This window comes from Loxodonta africana, chromosome 24 (genome assembly GCF_030014295.1).
Source record: "Loxodonta africana isolate mLoxAfr1 chromosome 24, mLoxAfr1.hap2, whole genome shotgun sequence".
Taxonomy (NCBI): domain Eukaryota; kingdom Metazoa; phylum Chordata; class Mammalia; order Proboscidea; family Elephantidae; genus Loxodonta; species Loxodonta africana.
In genome coordinates this window covers 31596334-31619028 of record NC_087365.1, presented here as the reverse complement: position 1 = coordinate 31619028, position 22695 = coordinate 31596334, and the positions used below count along the sequence as shown (strand labels likewise).

General features: G+C 42.6%; 1 protein-coding gene and 1 long non-coding RNA gene across 9 annotated transcripts in view; one reads left to right on the top strand and one right to left on the bottom strand.

Annotated features, from left to right (window-relative positions):
- The first annotated feature begins 693 nt into the window (after positions 1 to 693).
- Positions 694 to 14342, top strand: LOC111751123 (uncharacterized). The gene is made up of 2 exons (XR_010319242.1): positions 694 to 860; positions 14038 to 14342. It is a non-coding gene; the product is annotated as an uncharacterized LOC111751123 (long non-coding RNA).
- Positions 14301 to 22695, bottom strand: part of KIF3B (kinesin family member 3B) — a 53261-nt gene continuing 44866 nt past the window's right edge. For all 8 annotated transcript variants that reach the window (XM_003411647.4, XM_064275958.1, XM_064275957.1 and 5 more), the window contains 3 exons: positions 22561 to 22666; positions 20025 to 20203; positions 14301 to 19147 (listed from right to left, as the gene is read on the bottom strand). In XM_003411647.4, the coding sequence (XP_003411695.1) occupies positions 19051 to 19147; positions 20025 to 20203; positions 22561 to 22666 (382 nt within the window). In that variant the 3' untranslated portion in view covers positions 14301 to 19050. The remainder of the gene's footprint in view (positions 19148 to 20024; positions 20204 to 22560; positions 22667 to 22695) is intronic.

The window sequence follows — 22695 nt, the reverse complement described above, 5'->3', positions numbered from 1 at the left end:
TCTCTTAATACCAAGGAGATGTACCATAAATCTTTCTGGCCTCAGTTTAAGCCATTTCCTCCACTCTTTCCTCTGTAAAGAAGAAAAAAAACCTTTAATGTGTATTTTAACACCAAAATGCTAAGAGCAGTTGTGCTAAAGCGATGGCACTGGTACATGGGTTATTTCTCCATTTTCAATGTTTTATAATAAAAACATTCATTCCCCCCACCCCACCCCAAATGGCTTTTCTTCCTCCTCTTCTTTAATGATTGCTAATGTTTACATAGAAAGTTGAGGGTTTACAAAGGCTTTTTACAGGCCTTACCTCCGGAATATCACAACCATCCCAAGAGGTGAGTGAGAAAACTGGGAGGGCCAGTGAAGTTAAGTAACTTTCCTAAGATCACACAATTAATTGTGCTGAAGTCAAGATTTAAACCCCAAGCTCTTCATTCCAAATTCCTTCTAAGACACTGTGGCAGCCAGCCTCCAAAATGGCCCCCAATAATTCCTGCGTCCTGGTATTCACATCCTTTTTAGTCTCCTCCCACTTTGAATAGGGCAGACCTGTGTAGTAATAGGATATTGCAGAAATGACAAGAGTGTGACTTCTGAGGTTTGGTAATAAAAAAACAGTACAGCTTCTGCATTGTTCTCTTAAACCACACGCTATGGGTAGCTGGCTTCCCCCATAACCCACTGCCGTATGAGTCGGAATCGACTCGACGGCAGTGGGTTATGGGGGAAGCCAGCCAGCTGGTCAAGCAGTCTATGAACAGATCTACACGGGAGCAGCCCCAGGCCAGCTTTCAGATGACAGCAGCCCTGGCCAAAATTGACTGAAACTTCATGAAAGACCAGGAGCTAGAATCACCCAGGTAAGTTGCTCACAGATTCCTGACCCACAGAAACTGTTTGAGATAATGTTTATTTTTAGCCACTAAGTTTGGATGTAATTTGTTACACAACACTAGGTAACCAATATAGACATAGTGCCTCCCTCCTCTGTGGTTCTTACCTTTCATGAATTCTACTAAAAAGAACTTCACTTATACCTATTTATACAAAATTGTATATACTATTTCAGGGTGTTCCCAGACCCTCTGAAGTCAATTCATAGTAATAGTACTAGTCCCATTTCTTCTGAGGCCCAGAAAAATAAAACTACTTGTCCCAGCTCATGGAGCTAATATGTGCCACAGCTAGGATTCAAACCCAAGTGACCCAACTCTGCGTGTAACTCGCACTCTTCACCACCTTGCTATTCTGCCTCCCTGGATCCCTAAGAGCCCTAGGTTCCAAACCAACCACTGCTCTAAGCTACGTAATCTTTACCCATTTATCTTCCTTCTGCTCCCTACCCCTTTAATCATATAGGTTGCATTTCTCTGGTCCCATTCTAACTGTAATTCCTAAGTGACCCATTGTATGCTAGGGCCCACCAAAAACACAAAGACAGGGTCACTGACTTTGAGGGTCCCCTCATCTAATGGAATCATAGACATGGGAATAAGTAATTGTATACATTATTGAGACCCATAATCGATTTTGGACAAGGAAGCAGCAATAAGCCCTGGGAAGGCAGGCTTCCCTGAGGTGACAATTTAGCTGGGCCTTAAAGGCCCAGTGGAAAGAGGAATGGCTGGGGGGAATTCTGTGTAGAAGTGACATTGAGTGTGATGACACTGGGGTGAGGGGTGAGGATGTGTGTGAAGACGCAAGTGCGTTTAGTTGGGGAGGGGCCAGCAGGGGCAGGAGCAGGAGGCAAAGTCAGAAAGGTGGTTTAGGGTCTGATGGAGGATGAGGGGGCCAGGCAGTGGATCCTAACCTAAGGAGGTTTGACTGCATCCTGTAAGAACCAGGAATTGATAGAGCCCTGATTGAAGCTCAGATACTGGCTCTTACGCATCCCCATGGCCCCAGACCCAGCAGCACAGGGCTGGCTGACACAGAGTAGGTGCTCATCAGTGTTTGCTGAATGGATTCATTCAAATAGGATGGGTGCTAAAGCTGGTCTGCAGTCGGGGAAGGGGAAGCAAGAGAGGCAGTAGAGTCATCCTGTCTCCTTGAATGTCATTTCTTCAGGAAGGCTTTGTCTGATGCCCTACGCCCACTGAGTCCTCTACATACCACTGGTGATGCCTCCTGCAGTATCTGCTCCCAAATTAGACTGTCAGACAGATGATGTAAGGCACTGCTGTCTTATTCACTGCCTTGCCCTCTGTCCTGGAGAAAGGGCTCCTCTAGCCCAAAACACATAGCAGTAGTACAGCATCTTTCATCGGCACTGATAAGCTCCTACTGTGATGTAGGCCCTGTGCTGAGTCCCAGGGACTGACAGTTCAATTAGACACAGACCCTGCATTAGATGGATGGATGTAAATGATGACAAACCTATGTGGTAGGTGCCCTGGTGGATAGAAGCCTGGGTGTTGTGGGAGCTGAAAGGAAGGGATATCTCAAAGCTGACACTAGGCAGGGGAAAACTCAACAATTATAGCTACCTTAGGTACAAAATAAACATGTAAAAATCAATATATTTCTTATGTGCTACTAATAATTCCATTAGAAAATAAGGGGGACTAAAGGAATCCATTCTCAAGAGCAATAAAACAATTTACACCACCTGGAAATAAAGTTAACGTAAAATGTACAGATCTAGATAGAGAAAACTAAAAAACTCTACTAAGGAGCATAAGACTTGGACCAAAGGAGACTGCAGTTTGCCTTAGATTGGAAGACCCTATAACATGTGAATATTAATTATCCCAAAATTAGCCTGTCAAGTAATTGTCATCCCAAGTAAAATCCCAGTGAGATTTTATTTGGGCAGAATGATCCTATGGCTCAATTGGAAAAATAGATACATCATTTTCATAACAAAACTACCTAACATTTATGCATAACTTACCCTGAGCCAGGCTCCATCCCAAAGACTCGGTATGCTCATCTCATTTCATCTTCACAAAAACACCATGTGGTAGATACTGTTGTTATTAACGTTACACAGAGGAGAAAGCAGAGATTCAAAGAGGAAAAAAATACCTTGCCCAAGGTCACACAGCAAGTAAGCGGCTGAGCTGGGATTAAAGCTCAGGCTATCTCACCCCAAGCCCCTGAATTTAACCACTCCATTCTACTGCCAAGAAAACTTTGAAAAATATGATTAATGAGCTGGGACTTCTTCTACCGGATACTAAGGTGAATTAGGTAGCTACAACTAAAACAGTACAATTTCAACAAAGGAACAGACTATTAAACCCAACAGAGTATAGATGCAGAGCCAGGTGTATAAGGAATTGTAGTGCATGATAAAACTGACATTTTAAATTGGTGGAAAAAAGATGGAAGTCAGTAAAAAGAATGGGACCGCTGGCTAGCCATTCAAAAAAAAAAAAAGCTGGATCCCCACCGTTCTCCTTAAATCGAAATAAATTCTACCTGGATCAGAGATATAGGTGACTACCTGGTTTTAGAACCTATTATACCGCCACAGTAGTCAAAACAGCCTGGTACTGGTATAACAACAAATACATAGACAAATGGAACAGAATTGAGAATCCAGACATAAATCCATCCACATATGAGCAGCTGATATTTGACAAAGGACCAAAGTCAGTTAAATGGGGAAAAGACAGTCTCTTTAACCAATGGTGCTGGCATTACTGGATATGCATCTGCAAAAAAATAAAACAAGACCCATATCTCACACCATGCACAAAAACTAACTCAAAATGGATCAAAGACCTAAATATAAAACTGAAACGATAAAGAACATGGACGAAAAAACAGGGACAATGCTAGGAGCCCTAATACATGGCATAAACAGTATACAAAACATTACTAACAATACACCAGAAAAGAAGCTAGATAACTGGGAGGTCCTAAAAATCGAACACTTATGCTCATGCAAAGACTTCACCAAAAGAATAAGCCAATCTACAGACTGGGAAAAAAAATTTGGCTATGACAAAGCCAATCAATATCTAATCTCTAAAATCTGTAAGATACTGCAAAACCTCAACAAAAAGACAACCCAATAAAAAAATGGGCAAAGGATATGAACACACAGTTCACCAAAGAAGACATCAGGCAGCTAACAGATAAATGAGGAAGTGTTCACGATCATTAGCCATTAGAGAAATGCAAATCAAAACCACAATGAGATACCATCTCACCCCAGCAAGGCTGGCATTAATCCAAAAAACACAAAATAATAAATGTTGAAGAGGTTGTGGAGAGACTGGAACACTTACACACTGCCGGTGAGAATGTAAAATGGTATAACCACTTTGGAAATTGATTTGGTGCTCCCTTAAAAAAGCTTTTTTTTTTTTTTGAAATAGAACTACCATACGATTCAGCAATCCCACTCCTTGGAATACATCCTAGAGAAATAAGAGCCCTCACACAAATAGATATATGCACACCTGTGTTCATCACCACACTGTTTACAATACCAAAAAGATGGAAATAACCAAGGTGCCCATCAACAGATAAATAGATACATTATGGTATATCCACACAATGGAATACTACACAACGATAAAGAATGATGAATCTGTGAAACATCTCATAACATGGAGGAAACTGGAAGACATTATGCTGAGTGAAATTAGTCAGTTGCAAAAGGACAAATGTTGTATGAGACCACTATTATAAGAATTCAAGAAAAGTTTAAACAGAAAAAAAAATTCTTTGATGGTTACAAGGGTGGGGAGGGAGGGAAAGGGGTATTCATTAATAAGATACTAGACAATTATTTTAGTTGAAGGGAAGGACAACACACAACACAGGGGAAGTCAGCACAACTGGACTAAGCCAAAAGCTAAGAAGTTGCCTGAATACAACCAAACACTTCAAGGGACAGAGTAGCTATATCCTTTCGGGGATATCTATCTAGGTCAATTGTCATAACAAACTATATTAAGAAAACGTTCTGCATCCCACTTTGGAAAGTGGCATCTGGGGTCTTACAGGCTAGCAAGCAGCCATCTAAGATGCATCAATTGGTCTCAACCCACCTGGAACAAAGGAGAATGAAGAACACCAAAGATATGAGGAAAATATAAGCCCAAGAGACAGAAGGGGATGGACATATAAACCAGAGACCAGAAGAACTAGATGGTGCCTGGCTACCACCAATGATTGCCCTGACAGGGAACAAAACAGAGAATCCCTGATGGAGCAGGAGAAAAGTGAGATGCAGACTTCAAATTCTATAGTTAAAAAGACCAGACTTTATGGTCTGACCGAGACTGGAGGGATCTCAGAGGACACAGCCCCCAGACTCTGTTAGCCCAAAACTAAAACCATTCCCAAAGCCAACTCTTCAGACAAAGATTAGACTGGACTGTAAGACATAAAATGATACTGGTGAGGGGTGTGCTTCTTAGCTCAAGTAGACCCATGAGACTATGTGGGCAGCTCCTGTCTGGAGGCAAGATGAGAAGGCAGAGAGGGACAGGTGCTGGTTGAATGGACACGGGGAATACAGGGTGGAGAGAAGGAGTGTGCTGTGATATTGTAGGGCGAGCAACTAGGATCACATAACAATGTGTGTGTAAGTTTTTGTATAAGAAACTGACTTGAACTGTAAATTTTCACTTAAAGCACAATTAAAAAAAAAGATGAGATATATATGAAAAAAACAATAAAAATATTGGGAAAAAACCAAAACTGAATACTTATATGATCCTGGAACTGGAAGTCTTTCTAAGCATAATATGAAAGTTGGGAAAAAAACCATTAAGTAAAATCATAGATTTATCTACATAAAATTAAAAAGTCAGGTATGGCAACAACATACCACACCATATGTTAAAGACAAACAATAAAGCTAGAGGAAAATACTTGACAAAGGGTTAAGATTCCTAATAAAGAGTTCTTAGATGTCAATAGGAAACGTTTCCATAGAAAAATGGTCAAATAACTATGACCTAATTAGGAGCGCTGGTGGCACAGTGGTTAAGCACCTGGCCACTAACCAAGAGATTGGCAGTTCAAACCCACCAGCCACTCTGGCAGAAAGATGTGGCAGCCTGCTTCCATAAAGATTTATAGCCTTAGAAACCCTATGGGGGGAGTTCCTACCGTTTCTTACAGGGTCGCTATGAATTGCAATTGTTTGGTTTTTAAACAGACAGTTAACAAAAGAAAAAAGTGTAAGTAGAAATAAATACTTGAAAAGATTTTCAAACTCACTAGTAATCCTTGAACTACAGATAAAAACAAAATTGAGATACAATTTTTTCAACAGATCTGACAAAGATTAAAAAGACTGGCAAAACCCAGTGTTGGCAAGGGTATAGGAAAAGGAGCATAACTCACACTCTGTTGGTGAAGATGCAAATTCATACTGTCCTTTTGGAAGGCAGTTTCCAAATATGTAACAAAACTATAAATGGGCAAGCCCTCTGATCTAGTAATTCACTTACAGTGGTTTATTCTAGGCAGGAAATTAAACAAGTGAACAAAGATCTATATAAGAGGATGCTTACTCTAGCATTGGACAAAATAGTAAAAATACAGAAATGAGTTCAGTGACCATGAATAGGGTTAAATTCTGATGTAGTCCTAAATGGAATACTATGCAGCCATTAAAACCAATAACATAGCTCTATATTTGTCAATTGGAAATATGTCCACAACATATTGCTGAGTAATATGAACCCATGCATATTATAAAGGTCAAACTAAAAGAGCTTGCATAAAGACAATATCTAAAACAACAAAATTCATCAAGATTAATTTCCAGCAATATATAATTACTTATTTACATGTTTCTGTATCGTCTGAGTATTTTACCATCAGAATACATAATTTCTATAATCAGAATATTCAATAAAGTTCACTGCATTTTTGATGTGCTTAACTGAACACGTACTATATTGCTCAAGAAACTATATATTATCAGATTTATTTCCTACCTCAACCCTTCAGAAAAGTATCCTCATTCATTTTACAAGTAAGGAAACAACCCAAGAAAGGTTAAGCAACTTGCCCAATATTATATACCCTGGATATATCAGGATTTGAACACAGGTCTGGCTGACACCAGTGCCCTTTCCACAATGCCACACTGCTACTAATAATTACTACTACCATTAATATTTAATCATAGATGCCTCTTGCTGTGTGCCTATTAAATGGCAGGCACTTGATGGATGTTTTCTCTAACCCTTTCAGCAACTCTGCAGAGTATGCATTAACCTTCCCACTGAAGTGAAAAAGCTTGCTACAGGTTGTTGTTCTTAGGTGACCTGGAGTCGGTTCTGACTCATAGTGATCCTATGTAAGACAGAACAAAATACTGCCTGGTCCTGCACCATCCTCACAATCATTGCTATGTTTGAGCCCATGGTTGCAGCCACTGTGTCAATCCATCTCTTTGAGGGTCTTCCTTTTTTTTTTGCTGACCCTCTACTTTACCAAGCATGATGTCTTTCTCCAGGGACTGGTCCCTCCTGATAACATGTCCAAAGTATATGAGATGAAGTCCGGCCATCTCACTTCTAATGAACATTCTGGTTGTACTTCCTCCAAAACAGATTGGTTCATTCTTCTGGTACCCATTAAACCCATTGTTGTTGAGTTGATTCCAACTCATAGCAACCCTACAGGACAGAGTAGAACTGCCCCATAGAGTTTCCAAGAAGCCCCTGGTAGATTCGAACTGCTGACCTTTTGGTTAGCAGCCATAGCTCTTAACAGTCCATTGTATATTCAATACTCTTCACCAACACCATAATTCAAATGCATCACTTCTTCCGTCTTCCTTATTCATTGTCCAGCTTTCACACGTATTTGAGGTGACTGAAAATACCATGGCTTGGGTCAGATACAGCTAAGTCCTCAAGGTGATAACCTAACAAAAATATTCTTGCTTTTTAACACTTTAAAGAGGTCTTTTGGAGCAGATTTGCCCAATGCAATATGTTGATTTCTTGACTGCTGCTTTCATGGGCATTGATTGTGGATCCAAGTAAAGTGAAATTCTTCACAACTTCAGTATATTCTCTGTTTATCATAATGTTGCTTTATTGGTCTAGTTGTTAGGATTTTTGTTTTGTGTTAAGGTATAATCCATACTGAAAAGCTGTAGTCTTTGGTCTTCATCAGTAATTGCTTCCTCTTTGCTTTCAGCCAGCAAGGTTGTATCATCTGCTTATCGCAGGTTGTTCGTGAGTCTTCCTCCAGTCCTGATGTCGAGGTCCTCGTCATACAGTCCAGCTTCTCTGATTATTTGCTCAGCATATAGACTGAATAAGTATAGTCAAAGGATACAAACCTGACACCTACCTTTTCTGATTTTAAACCATGCAGTATCCCCTTGTTCTGTTCCACTGCCTCTTGGTCTATGTATAGGTTCCACATGAACACAATTAAGTGTTCTAGAATTCTAATTCTTCACAATGTCACCCATAATCTGATACGATCCACATAGCTGAATGCTTTTGCATAACGAATAAAGCACAGGTAAACATCTTTTTGGTATTCTCTGCTTTCAGCCAAGATCCATCTGACATCAGCAATGATATCCTTCATTCCACGTCCACTTCTGAATCCTGCTTGAATTTCTGGCAGTTCCCTGTCAATGTACTGCTGCAGCCATTTTTTAATTATCTTCAGCATAATTTTACTTGCATGTGATATTAATGATATTGTTCAATAATTTCCAAATTCTGTTGGCTCACCTTTCTTTGGAATGGGCACAAAAATGGATCTCTTCCAGTTGATTGGCCAGGTAGCTATTTTCTAAGTTTCTTGGCATAGGCAAGTGAGCGCTTCCAGCACTGCATCCGTTCGTTGAAACATCTCACTTGGAATTCTATCAATTCCTGGAGCCTTGTTTTTCGCCAGTGCCTTCAGTGCAGCTTGGACTTCTTCCTTCAGTACCATTGGTTCTTGATAATATGCTACCTCCTGAAATGGTTCAACATCGACCGATTCTTTTTGGTACAGTAACTCTGTGTTTTCCTTCCACCTTCTTTTGATGCTTCCTGCGTTGTTCAACTTTTTGCCCATAGAATCCTTCACTACTGTAACTCGAGGCTTGGATTTTTTCTTCAGTTCTTTCAGTTTAAGAAATGCTGAGCATGTTCTTCCGTTTTGGTTTTCTAACTCCAGGTCTTTGCACATTTCATTATAATACTTTATCTTGTCTTCTCAAGCTACCCTATGAAATCATCTGTTCAGCACTTTTACTTCATCATTTCTTTCTTTCGCTTTAGCTACTCTGCGTTCAAGGGTAAGTTTCAGAGTCTCTTCTGACATCCTTTTTTTAAAAACTCTGCAGGGTAGGCATTAACATTCCCACTGAAGTGAAATAGTTTGCTACAGGTAGTGGGTAGTAAGTGCTAACCCAGGTTTATTCACCCAAACCTCCCCGCTCCATTTTGCCACACTTCCTGCTGATCCAGTAGCATACTGTCTTCACCTTGAACATTATTTGCCCTGAGGTCTTTGCCCCTCTACTTGTCTTTACATCTCTACCTTGTAGCTCTTTGGTTTGACTGCAGTGTCTAAATATAGATTGTTCATTTGACCATAATGTCAATGTTTACTTTTACCACCTAGTTATTTAAACAAGAATGCTGTCAAATTTTAGTTTATCTGCTGACTTCATCACCCAGCTCCAAAGACTGCGGGTCTTTTGTTGGCCGGCAGAATAAAACCAAAACTTGCCAGCCAGGTCTGGCTCCTTCACAGTTTAGCTCTTATCTGCCTGGCCACCAGGCACCCAGTGTGCTCTGGGTTTCCTCCATTCATGCTCCTGACCACACTCCTCCTGGATATGTCAGCTCAATAGCCCCAGCACCCAGCAGAATGCCTAGCCCAAAGAGGCATTCAGTAAATGCCCACTACAGAGAGGAAGGAAGAGAGCTTTATAGTGCTAAAAACAAGGATTTCAACCAGGCAATAGGAAAGGAGCCTGGGAGGCTGAGTAAACCTCAGTTAAGCTTCAATGAAGGTAACATGCTCTCAAAATCAGTCATCTTGCTGTGCTCTCCAGCTTTGAAGGGCTTTCACATAATCATAACAGCTACCATTTTATACGGTGCTCTCTACATGCCAGATACTTTACACATATCCTTATGTGTGTGTGTATATATAGATATACATACATACATTTATTTATATTATTATTTACATAAGGAGCCCTGGTGGCACAGTGGTTACATGCTCAGTTCAGATTGAATCCACCAGCGGCTCCACAGGAGAAAGGACCTAGTGATCTGCTCCCTTAAAGATTACAGCCTAGGAAACTCTAGGGGGCACTTCTACTTTTTCCTATAGAGTTGCTATGAATTGGAATCAACTCGACAGCACACACCAACAACACTATTTACTTCCTCTCTCTCCACTAGTTCTACACAATCTCTTCGAGGGCTGTGACTTTTCATCTGTTGTGTTCAAAATAGTGCTGGCACATAGTAGATGCTCAGTACATCACTGACTTCTCCAAAGAGCCCCATGAAGAATGATTTTACTCTCAATTTACAGACGAAAAGCATGAGGCTTAGAGTGGACAAGTGACTTTTCCAAAGCTATAGATGCAACAAGAGGCACAGCCCAAACTAAAGATAGGTCCAAGGTCTTGCCACTACCCCTGCCAGTTGCCTGGATTCAGAAATATCCACTCCTAGCCTTGAAGGTGGGAGCCACCTTCCGTCAGCAGAGCTCCTTAATTGACTAACAGTGATAACAATGCAACAATCAGCATTCACTGAGCGCTAGCTGCTACATACCGGGCACCGTTCCCAGAGTTTCACATGCTTTAATGCATGGCAATTTAGGAAGCACTTGGTATGATCCCTTTTTGACAGTCAAGAAATCTGAGAAAACAAGGAGGTTAAGAAACTTGCCAAAATCACAAAACTATTAAATGGTTTGCTCAGAATCAGAATCCGGCTGTCTGGCTCCTGCACCCACGCTCTTCACCACCACCCAAGCTGCCGCAGTAACCTGCCACCGAGAGTTAGAGCGGTGGGGGAGGGGCCGGCATTTTCAGAGCTGTTTTCAGGCCACTGTGCCCAATCCTTTAGACATTTCTCATGTTTTCTTTTCATGTTATCCTCTTAATCCTCAGTTACACTGTGAAGTTACAGGGGATTGAGTCCCTAAAAGAGTCACATGGCAATATAGAGACTGAAAGTAGATTAGTGGTTGGCTAGGGCTATGCGGTTGGGAAGAAATGGGGAGTGGCTGCTAATGGGCACGGGATTTCCTTTTGTCATGATGAAAATGTTCTAAAATTGATGGTGGTGATGGCTGCACAATGACTATACTAAAAATCACTGAATAGTACACTTTAAATGGGTGAATTATACGGTAGGTGAATTATATCTCAATAAAGCTGTTACTTTAAAAAGGACCACTTGGAGGGAAATGGCAGAGGTTGCATTTCAATCCAGCTTCAGGTCAAAAATCTTGGAACCATTGCAGCCTCTTCTTTTTCTTTCACCTCTCACCACCAATTAATTATCAGCAAATCAAAATGCATCCTTGGGCGAGGTTACCACTTCTCCTCCAGCCTGGTCCAAGCCTCCATTTCTCATCAGAACTATCACTACAGCATTGGCACCCCTACTAAGCAGTCTCCTTGCTTCTCCCCTTGCTCCCTCTAGTCCGTGATCAGCCAGAGGGACGGACCACTTTAAAAGATTCCTGTCAGACCATCTCCCTCTTTCATTGGAGATCAATGGTCTAAAAATAAGATTCATTTAAGAATTCAGTTTTGGCCGCTGTCCACCTTTCTAACCCCACTGTCTCCTTGCTGTCCCCCAAACACACTCCCAGAGTATTCCTTTGGAATATTCTTCCACCAGGTACCAGCTACTCACATGGCTTGCTCCCAAATTTCATTCAGGACTCTGCTCACACATACATAACATAACCCTGCTTCAGAGAAGCCTTCCCTAACCCAGAACCTCATCTAGCCAGCCCTCCCCTAGCATAATCTCTGTCTAATCTCTGACCGGCCTTGTTTTTCTTCAGAGCACTTCTGACCACCTGATATACTTCTCTGTTAACCATTTGTGTCCATCAATGGAATGTGACAATCCTGAGGGCAGGAACCTCATCCTGTATTCCTAAGACTGAAACCAGTGCCCAAACCATAGCAGATGCTCAAAAAATGAGTAACTGAATCTGACACAAAAGACCTGGCTCCTCTGGCTGCCCCTGGGATAATCCATCAAAAAGGTTAATCACTGCATGTAACATGCCCCTTACTGGAACATGGAAACCCCTTGCACCCCCTCAGTGCCACTGACCTCCCTGAATTGTACTTATCTGTGAATGGCTTATCTTCCCTACCAGACCGGGGGTTCAAGAACAGGGTCCATAGCTGTAGCCCGTAACACCTATCGAAGTCTTGAACACTGTAAATCTTTTGTTGGCTGGACAAAGAAGATAGATTTCAAACCCAATGGCTAAAATTTAATTTCTCTGCTCCCAAACGCAGCAATGCCCACTGCCCTGAAAAATGCCTCGGCCCCATTCCTAGGGAACGAAGACCTTGGAGTTAAGTTCAAGTGCCCCCTTAGAACTCCTTGCATATGAACTGTGCCAGCAGAAGGCTACTGGCAGAATGGGATTCACCAACTGAGCTCAAAAAACCTGCGTGAACAGCAGGCAGACTTAAAGCAGGCACTTAGTGAAATTACTTTCTGTTATCTCAAAGGGAAATAACAGCATGCAAGACTGGCTGAAGGAGAAAATGCTCAAATGTAAATAGGGCTGTGCTTTACTCCCACAAATAGAAGCCTTCAAGGGTTCTCTTTCTCTCTCTCTCTCTACAGAATGTACCATGGAGTCTAGACCTTTCCTGGTCCCCTTCTTGTTATACACTCCCATCACTCCAGGCCTCTCATGTTCCCGAACTACCGAGAACTGTCATTGCAGTTGTTCAATTTATTCCCTTTGTCTGGCATGCTTTTCCCATCTCCCCTGTTGGATAAAGCCCTACCCATTCTTTAAGAATACAGCTCAAATACTGCCTTCTTTGTGAAGCCTTCCTTGACCTTCCCTGACATATCACTCTTCCTCTGACAGACATCATTTTGTTCCGAGCTATAGGTATCGGCATTTATCCACCCATCCAACTCATCTAAGTGTCAAGCTTGGAGAAGACCATAGGACTCGTCCTCAGGGAACGTACTGTCTAGTGGCGGAGATCAAAATAAATATATTATTACAAGTTAGGAAAAGGGCTAAGTAAACAAGGTATGGTGAGAGCATACGGCCAGTGGAGATGGGAGAAACCAACTTTAGAATGGATGGTGTGGAAGGCTTCTCTGAGGAAGTGACATTTAAATTGGTAGCTGATGGATGAGTAGGAGGTAGCCAAGCAAAAAATGGGGAAAAAAGTTTCCAAGCAGAGGGCACGGCACATGTGAAGGTGCTGAGGCAGCAAGGAGCTTGGCATAACCCAGGGACTAAATAGTGTGGCTCCAGCCTCAGAGGGCTGGGAGAGTGGTATGAGGAGACTGGCCTTTGTGTGGGTACTGACAGCTGTGAATTATCCTTTGTGTTTCTTCCCATATCCCCTATCATCAGAAAGGCTGGAGCACATTCAACTCCTCTCCCTGTTTCAGTACAGGACAAGACACCTGATGCACGAGAAGCATGAAATGCCTGTGAGCTGCACTTCCCCAGAGATGTGGGGACTTCTTGCTCAGCCCATGCCCCCGCTTCATTCTTGCTCAGCCCATGCCCCCGCTTCAACAGCAAGTCTCCAGTTGGCTGGCCTAACTGAAGTGCCTGGGACTGGTTAACCACAAGACTGGTAGTAGAAACAGAGGATGAAACAGGAGCAGCTGTGAGAGCTACAGTTACGTCCTCGACAAATGCCACTGGCAACACAGTTGGCAGATGTGACCACCATATGGTCCTTGGAGACCAGATTCTCAGGGTTAATTTCAATCAGTTGGCAACGCTAGTATAAGAGGGCCTGCCAAAATCATGAGCCCCAAGACTTAAGTGATAAGTCTGAAGCTCAGAATACAATTTCCAAGGTTTGAGTAGTTTAATTTTTTTTTTTTTAAACAGTCCAGAAGATGAGAAGACTACTTGATCAATCAGCTGCCCTGCCCTGTGCCTCTCCTGAAGAACGAGCCCCTGGCCCAACCTGGAATTCTATCATTTTCAAGAACACACAGTTCTTCAAATCACACTTTGAACTCTGCTTTCTGAATAATGGCCTTTGAGCTAATCTAATCATTATTATAGGCTATATCATGCTATGGTTTTTAACTCTTTCTGAAAGGGAAGGGAGCATAGGGAGGTGCTGGACACCATACATACTTGAGGGCATCTCATGAGGAAACATGATTAAAAATTTTTTGCCTAAGTCACATAGGCACCTGTCTTCTCTGTGCTCTTTAAATTTCTTGATTTTTTTTTAAAGTCTTATACTGTAATGTTTTCTACACTAGCTCGCCAACGTCCGTCTATTGAGGGTAAGGGCTGCAGGTACCTTCTCGTGAAATTCCACTTTTTTTTGTTGTTATACAAGGTCTTTGCAAATGCTGTTCCCTCTGTTCCTTCACAAATTCCTTCCCTCCTCTCTTGCCCAGCTAACTCCTTCTTATCCTCTAGATGACACTGTAAATGCCATTTCTTCAGAAAGCCCTTCTCGTACCCATCCACTTCAGTCTAAATTAGGCCCTTCATGGCACTTGTCACAATTTGTAATTACATATTTGTGTGCTTTTTGTTAATTCCCCCCACCCCGATTAACGTGGTAAGCTCCATGAGGGCAAGGACCACAGCTGTGTTGCTCACATCAGTGCCTAGAACAGCTTGGTACATAGTAGGTACTCAATACATAAGTAATAAATGGTTAGCATCTTTTCTATAGAGGCCTAAGATTTTTCTGGATCTGGTATGATCAGGACTGGCTTCTAGTAGGACACAAGTTGTTCATGGTGTCATCTAAACACAGGGCCCCATCACAGCAATGACATTTTTAAATGTCTGCTCTAGGCCATCTACTGTGCTTGTCGCTTTAAATGTATTTCTAATCCTCACAATGGCCCTACAAGGTGGAGACTGCCACCGCATTTTACAGACAAGGACCCCAAGGCTCAAAGAGGTAAATTAAATTCCTCATAGTCACACAGCCAGTAAGCAGCGGCAGAACCAGAAATCAAACCCAGCTCAGAGTCCAGGCTGTGTTCATTCTACTCAGTCCCTACTTGTCAAGTGAGGTGCACAACCCCCCAGGGGTAAGCTTCCAGCAGGCCTGGGCATGAGAAACCACAAGACAAATGTGTGGCCCATTTTTCTGTGTTTTTTTCCAGATGGTAAGTAATAAACTGCTTTTATGTTTTATGCTTTTATATTTTACAGTACAATGTATAATAAATTTAACAGAAATTAAAACACCAAAGTTCAAAGAAATTTCATGCCTGTTCCCAGACCTCTGTCTCAGGAACCGCGTGGAAAAGCACTTATTTGTCACTCTGCCTTTCTTCATTTTAGGTTCCTTTTCCTTGTTGCTACATTTTTTTAAAATACCAGCATTTCAACTCAACCTTCATTTTTCTACTCCCACAGTTCTCTCATTAGACAATTAAACTGCTTAAAGAAAGTGGTGGTGTGTCAGCCACACCCATGCCATTTTCAAAAGCGTTAGTCATTTATGAGGACACTTTTTTGTAGGTACAATAAATCTGATTGATTTTTATTACGCATCTTAGTTTAGAATCACTTTACATTCCTAGACAAAGAGATGATACAAATAAATAGCAATTGAAAAACTTAGAGCCCCAAGTATTGGCATATTCTTTGTCTAAAGGTAGCCAAAGAGAAGGTCAAGATCAACAGTAACTCCAAGGAGCCATGAAGACCACTGCCCCCTGCCTGCCCCAGGATCACTCATAACATCAAAGACATTTCATTCCAGAAATAAGGGCGGGAGAAAGGTGGCAAAGTTCCGAACAGTACAAGACAAAGCCTTGCATGACAGACAATAGCCAGGCCCACTATTCTTATCCAGTTCCCTCCAAGCATTTTTATTATGGCTTTTAGAGTATATTAATAGCCTCAATTTTATCCACTGATGGCATTTAGATGGTCCAAGGTGTTGTTTGCAGTAAGCCTCAACCCCATATGAGAAACGTGAGGCAGAACTGATATCCCATGTTCACAGGGAAAAGACACTTCTCAGAAACTTGGCAACAATTCTACATTCAGTAAGGGGGGACTTAAAAGAGTCAGACAGGAAGAGCAGAGAGAGGCCCATGCCTGCGCAGCAGAACTCTCTGGCGCCCTTGGTCTTGGAGGTGTGGGTGGAGCAATTCAAGCAGCATGCAGGCATTAGACAGGGAACAATCCAACGTTAGGTCAGAGTCTTAAGAAAGTGCATCATGCCTATGATTTGTGGCCTTGGGTTCTGAATGCACGGGTCTGGGAGATGTTAAAGTACAAAGCCAGATATTTCCTACCAATCAGAGCAAATCGGGGTCTGATGAGAGTTGCACACAGGCTGAAACCCCTTTTCCCAGAGGACCTTCTTAAATTCTGTAGACTTGTTTTCAGACGTCACTAGCTGCTTCTGGTATGAAAGCCCTCAGATGGCTCGGAACATTCTAGCATGACTGCAGATATGAAAACCTGGCCCCTCAGTGGGTTTGATAGGTCCTCTACACATTTCGCTCAATTCAGAACCTAAAGCAGCAGCTTTCTGGCAGCAGCAAGACATTCTACCGTCTCCTCTATTCAAATATTTATGGAATCCATTTTGAGGGAAGAAAAGCACCAGAGGCTGCTTGGGAAGGGGCCGCATCACTTGCCTCGAGGGTTTCCTTTTACTGTGTTTCCACAGACCACTAGGAGATGAACACAGCTAAGTACAAGGCAAGCTTGTTTTTATAATTCTATCAACTTTGCTTTCTTCTTTTGCCTCCTTAGAAAAGCTTGTGTGTCATTCAACTACTCTTGCTCAGAATAGCCACCTCGAGACATCAGTATTTAGGTGTAGTGCTATCTGCAGTTTTCAATTCTCAGATTTGCTAGAATGAGTACTTTCAACCTACAGAATTCACACTAGCTTTGAGGAAATGTGGTGTGAGAGACAGGTATAACCTGCAGATAACCATCTTAGGCTATACACCTCATCATTTGGTTCCACTCAAATAGGCAATTTCTTAGTAAATCAGAAGGAAACCAGGTTTGACCCCAAGAAAGGATAAGGAAAGGCTCCATTATGCTCTAGGAACTGCTAAAAAGGGGCCTGGGTTCAGAAACAACGGTTACTAAAAAGGAGACAAGCTGCCAGACGACACATCTCCATTTCGCAGAATGCTTAAGACATTGCACTTGGTACCTACTCTTTCCCATGGGTTCTGATCCAGAAATGTGCCCTGGGAACTGAGCAGCTGAGTTAAAATACAACCCAAGGCCCACCTGAGTCGCCATCTTCCTGGGGCACCATGCCAGCAAGGTGCGCCAGTGTGGCAGACCTGGGGACTCATACTGTCCCCTCAGGCTTGGCTCATGGTCTCAGACACCCACATGGGAGTGCTTCCAGCCTAGATTAGTCATTCAAAGGGCCTTTAGTACAGACAAAAGGCAATACCCACACATTACTGTATTTCTAAACTTGGGCAAGTTCTTGGTCTTTTTCTCTCTCACAGACATACATGGACATACTCACAGAACACAGGCATCCTCGGGCTTACACACCCACACACACTTGTGAGCTTCTCTTGGGGAAAAAAATGAATAACATTGACCTAATGACCAACATAAAACGAAGTTTTCAATCTCAATAATACAAAAAACTAAAACTTAGAAACCAAACTAGTATATGTAAACGGGAATTCCTAAGTCTCCTCTGAGCCTATTCACTCGTGCAGCTGCTCCTTGCCACCATCTCAGGCTCCACCTGGGGGGAACCCAGAGCTCTAGGGGTAGGTGGCTTTCTGTTGCAAGCAGACAGTTCTTTGCTTCCATCTGTTGTGTCTCCCCTTCCTATAGCACTGAGTCTCAGGTCTCCCCATCTCTGAGTCTGCGTGGTCACCCTTATGCTCTCCATGCTGATATGGAATAAAACGGGGAATTCCAAAGTGCCACTCTACCTTTCTTCCCCAGCCCTAGTCCTGTCAGAGAAGGCAGAGCCAGCCTCCCTTCCCCCACAAGACAGGCCCACTACACAGCGGCAGGCCCAGGCAGATGCTCGGAGTATACGTGCACAAATGAAGAGTGACAAATGGAGAGTGAAGCGACACGGTGTCTGGACATGGCACCAGCTTACAGATGTAGGCCTTTGACAGGATACGAGTAGTCTTGGTTTTGAGGTGTTAAAGAAGCCATTTCCCTAAACTCTCCTTGGAGGCAAAGGGAATGTTATTTCTAGTGCTTCCAACATTGAATCCTTCAGGAGCAGGAACTGGTAGCTTCCTAGGGCAAGATTTCCTCATTTAGCAGATCCCAAAGGCAGATCTACTTCTTACTGAGACGCATGGAAGCGAGATTGCTGATCATGCCCACCTGGGGCCTGGATCCAAAGAGATCATGCCCAAAGAGGGGCCTGGATTCCACCTAAGAGAACAAGCACCCATTCAAGTTCTAGGGCTTTCACTTTTCAACCTCACTGTCATCTTATCCTGAAGCTCCAAAGACTTGGTCCTGCTAGGGTGACTCCTGATTCTGCCCTACTGTTCGCAAGAAGGGAGCCCAGTGTGGAGAACAGGCTAGAAAAGGAGAGGAGAGAGGAGGGAAGGGCAGGGGGAAGGTGAGGGAGAGAAGAAGGGAAGGGAGAGAAAAAGGAAAGGGAGAAGGAAGCAAGGTCACTGGTCATTCTCTTGCTCTCCACTTGGGACTATCGCATTTTACCTTACCCCATGCATTTCTGAGATGCTAATTAAAAGAGGTTTTCCAGAGGAGCTGAGTACCAGAATAGGACCAGCAGGTTTCGACCAGATTGAGTCGGTTAATCTGCAAAGAGACCATCACTTCTCCTCAGGGGAATGGTTCTGAGTTTGGGCTCAAGTCCTCTCTGCAGGCTTCTCTCAGAAGGCAAATGCTGTCTATGCCCTGGGAGAGGAGGAACTGGCTTTACTTTGGAACCAGGCCCCGAGACTGTGGATAAAGCTGAGATGCAGGGGTTCCTGAGGAAGACGAGGAGGATCCCGACTTCCTTCCACTTTTAGGCCTGCAAAAGTCAAACACATGTTTATATTACACATCCCTATCTTTGTTCCTGACCCAGATCAGACTCTTTTCCCACTGTGTGCCATTAACCCTTCAAGGTGGCCTTTCCTCAATGGCCTGAAAGCCAGTATACTTTGAACTGTAAAAGCCCTAGACTAACACAGCCTGACCCTTACAGCCTGCCAACAGGAGTGTGAAACCTCAGGGCAGGGACTCTGATGCTCAGCTCCTGTTCTGTTAAAATCAAATCTTGATGTCTTGAAACTGGTTAAAAAAAAAAAAAATCAAGCTGTTTTTCTTAAATCCTTGTCTAATCCAGAATTTAAAAAGATAGAGTTTCTAATTGAGCACCAAACTAAGTACTTGGTTATTTTAATGGGGGAGGTAAATTCAGCATTGAGGCTCAGAGCCTGGGTTGTGGATTTAGTCGGACCCAGATTTGAACTCTGGCTCTGCCAACTTACTAGCTTGGTTTCCTTGGACCTAGCTGGTTTCTCAAATTCTCTAAGTCTTAGTTTTCTGATCTCTAAAATGGGTTTGATGATAAAACTGATAAGTTTTTGCAGGAAATCATTAAGAGAATTCTTCTAAAGCCCTCAGAACTGCTTGGCACCCAGTGGGCAGGTCCCCAGACCACATGCTCCTTACAAGCAAGAACTGGGCGCCTTAGGTATTCTGGTGTTCAGTATACCTGGCATAGAGCCTGGACCAGAAGTATTTGTGGAATAAATGAATAAACACAGCAGCAGTACGGCAACACTTCCTGGTGTGTTCTACAAAGTGTCTCATGATCAGCAAGCACTCCTGACACCCTCTACCTTGGTTTGTTTTTGTTCAAACATGTTCTGTTCAAACATGGGTCATCAAAACCCACTCACCTGGCCTTGGATTTCTTATTTGCCGTGCTTTCAAAGGATGACGCATCCACCTGTATCTCATCTTCATCCTGCAGAGCCGCATCCAACGCAGCCTGGACTTTGGGGGCAATGGCAGGGCCTTCGTAATCTCTGGTGGTTCGGCTGGGCATGTCCAGCTCCAACAGCACGATGTTTTCTGCCTGGAGAAGCACAGTCACGAGCATTTAGGTTGGCCTCCAGGCAGACACAGAACACAAGCAACCCATACCTTCTCCAAGAACAGAATAGCAAACTGCTTGCTATTCAGAGCCTACTGAAAGCCTGTCGAGAAGAAGGGATGTAGTTTTATAATTTTTTTTCCTGGGCAGGATTATAGATGATTTTTTTTTTCTCTATGTTTTCCTGTATTTTCTTTTCCTTTTTTTTTTTTAAAAAAAACAATGAGCATGTATTATATCCTAAGGGAAATAATAAATTAAGGAAAACCAATTTACTGCAGACAATATGAAAATACAGAAAGGTATAAAGAAGAAAACAGCAATCACCAATCATTTATCACTGACAGACAGTAGCCTCGATGGACATTTTGGTTGCAGAGGGCAGCTCTGTTGTATGTTTGTGGAGGGTGACCATGGCAGTATATGTGGGCTTTGTAACCACATTTTAAAAATCAGAATGAGCCCCACCTCATAATTCACTTGGTATCCTGTTGTGCGCCTTCGTCTAGCTCCTAATACTGAGACAGGCGTGTCACGGGAAGAACACCACGGTTACCAGGCCCCTCTCCTCCTCTAGCTCCTCCGTGTCAGTGCTGCTCAAGCCTCAGGGCTTCAGAGGAGGCAGAAGGGGCCACTGCAGGGAGGGGGTGGGAGAGGGAGCAGCTCCATCTACTGCTCTGTATACTGGGATACTGTGTACAACTTCTCCTGATGAAGTGGATCCATTGATAAAAAACACTGGAGAACTACTGCTCTAATACTACCTTTGGATCAGATTAGCCCCCCAGAAACCCACATATTTGATTTCTGGACTTTAAAATCATGTTTCTAGCTTAAAATACAAAATAACTGATGAGATACATGTCTTCTGAAACTGCTAGAAAAATGCTTCTGATACACCACTCACGTTCCCCTACATAAAACCCCATCTAGTCAATCTTTTCCCTTTGGCTTGCTTTATTTTAAATAACTTCACGAAGAAAAGCAGCATCTGTAGAGCTAACTAATCCTGATCTTTTTTGCTCTAGCTGCCAAGGAAGATTAAAAAACATTTAAAAATTTTTTAAGTGAAAATCTTTCATTATAAAAATTATAGTTTCCCTGTTGATAGTTATATAGATAAGCAAAACGAAGAAAAGTTAAGTATACGTCCACCAACCAGAGATAACCAGTTCACATTCTGATATATTTTTCACCAGATTTTTTATTCTTCTATACATGTCTGGTACAAATTGTTTTATAACTTGCTTTTTTTTTTACTTAACAATATGTTGTATCTCCTGGATCCTCCACTTACCAGCTACCTGACCTTTAAGCGACAGGAGAGACTGCAGAGACAGGATGGGAGGCTTCAATGAGATAAAGCCATTAAGTGAGCACAGTGCCTGGCACATAGAAAATGCTTACAAAGGGAAGCACTTACAACATTTTTATTGTAAAATATTTTGGGGTCTTTAAGTAGCACTCAACTGTGTCACTTTAAATATGTAAACAATCTGATGCCAAGTTTAAGTACTGTAGTTCTTTAACACATCTCCATCTCTTGTCACTAAACTGACCTGTGTGTCATTCAACCACCCTTGGTCAGAATAGCCACCTCGGGACATCAGTATCAAGCTGGCAACTCGATTCCAACTTACGGTGGCTCCAAGCGTATCAGAGTAGAACTGTGCTCCATGGGATTTCTGAGGGCTGATTTTTCAGAGATAGACTGCCAGGTATTTCTTCTGAGGCACCTCTGAGTGAATCTGAACTTCCAACCTTTGTTAGCAGCCAAGCTCCTTAACTGTTTGCATCACCCAGAGAGTCCTCTCCTGTCACAGTTGTTGTTAGTTGCCATCTAGTCAATTCTAGCTTATGGTGACCCGGTGTGTATAGAGTAGAACTGCTCCATAGGGTTTTCAAGGCTGTGACCTTTTGGCAGAAGATGGCCAGGTCTGTCTTCAGAAGCTCTCTAGACGGGTTAGAACCGCCCACCTTTCAGCTAGTAGTTGAGTGCTTAACCATTTGCACCACCCAGGGACTCCTCTCCTGTCACTAAACATCCGCGTTCTCTCCAGACTCCCCACAGAGCCATTTTGAAGCTTACTGTTAATATTTATTGGCTATTAAGGACACTGTGTTTGGACTTTCCTCCTTCTCCAGTCCTGAGTTTCTAAATTTCATTCTATTTTACCTTTTTACTTATGTATTTTTTACATTATAAACATCCTCAACTACCTCTAGAAAGAGTCAAGGTACAAACAAACTCTGTAACTTCGCAGGACAGTGCCTAAGGGTTTCATATATCTAAACTCCTCCAAAAGAGAGAGGAGAAAAACCAAGAACAATCTTCTCACCCTGTATCGAGCCTCAGGGCGAATCATCATGGACATTCTTGCGTGTTGGCTCAATGGCCTCTTGTATCCCACAGCTGAGACTGGCCGCTTCATCATCTGCTGGTTCCTGAAAATGGACTGCAGTGGTTAAAGCCC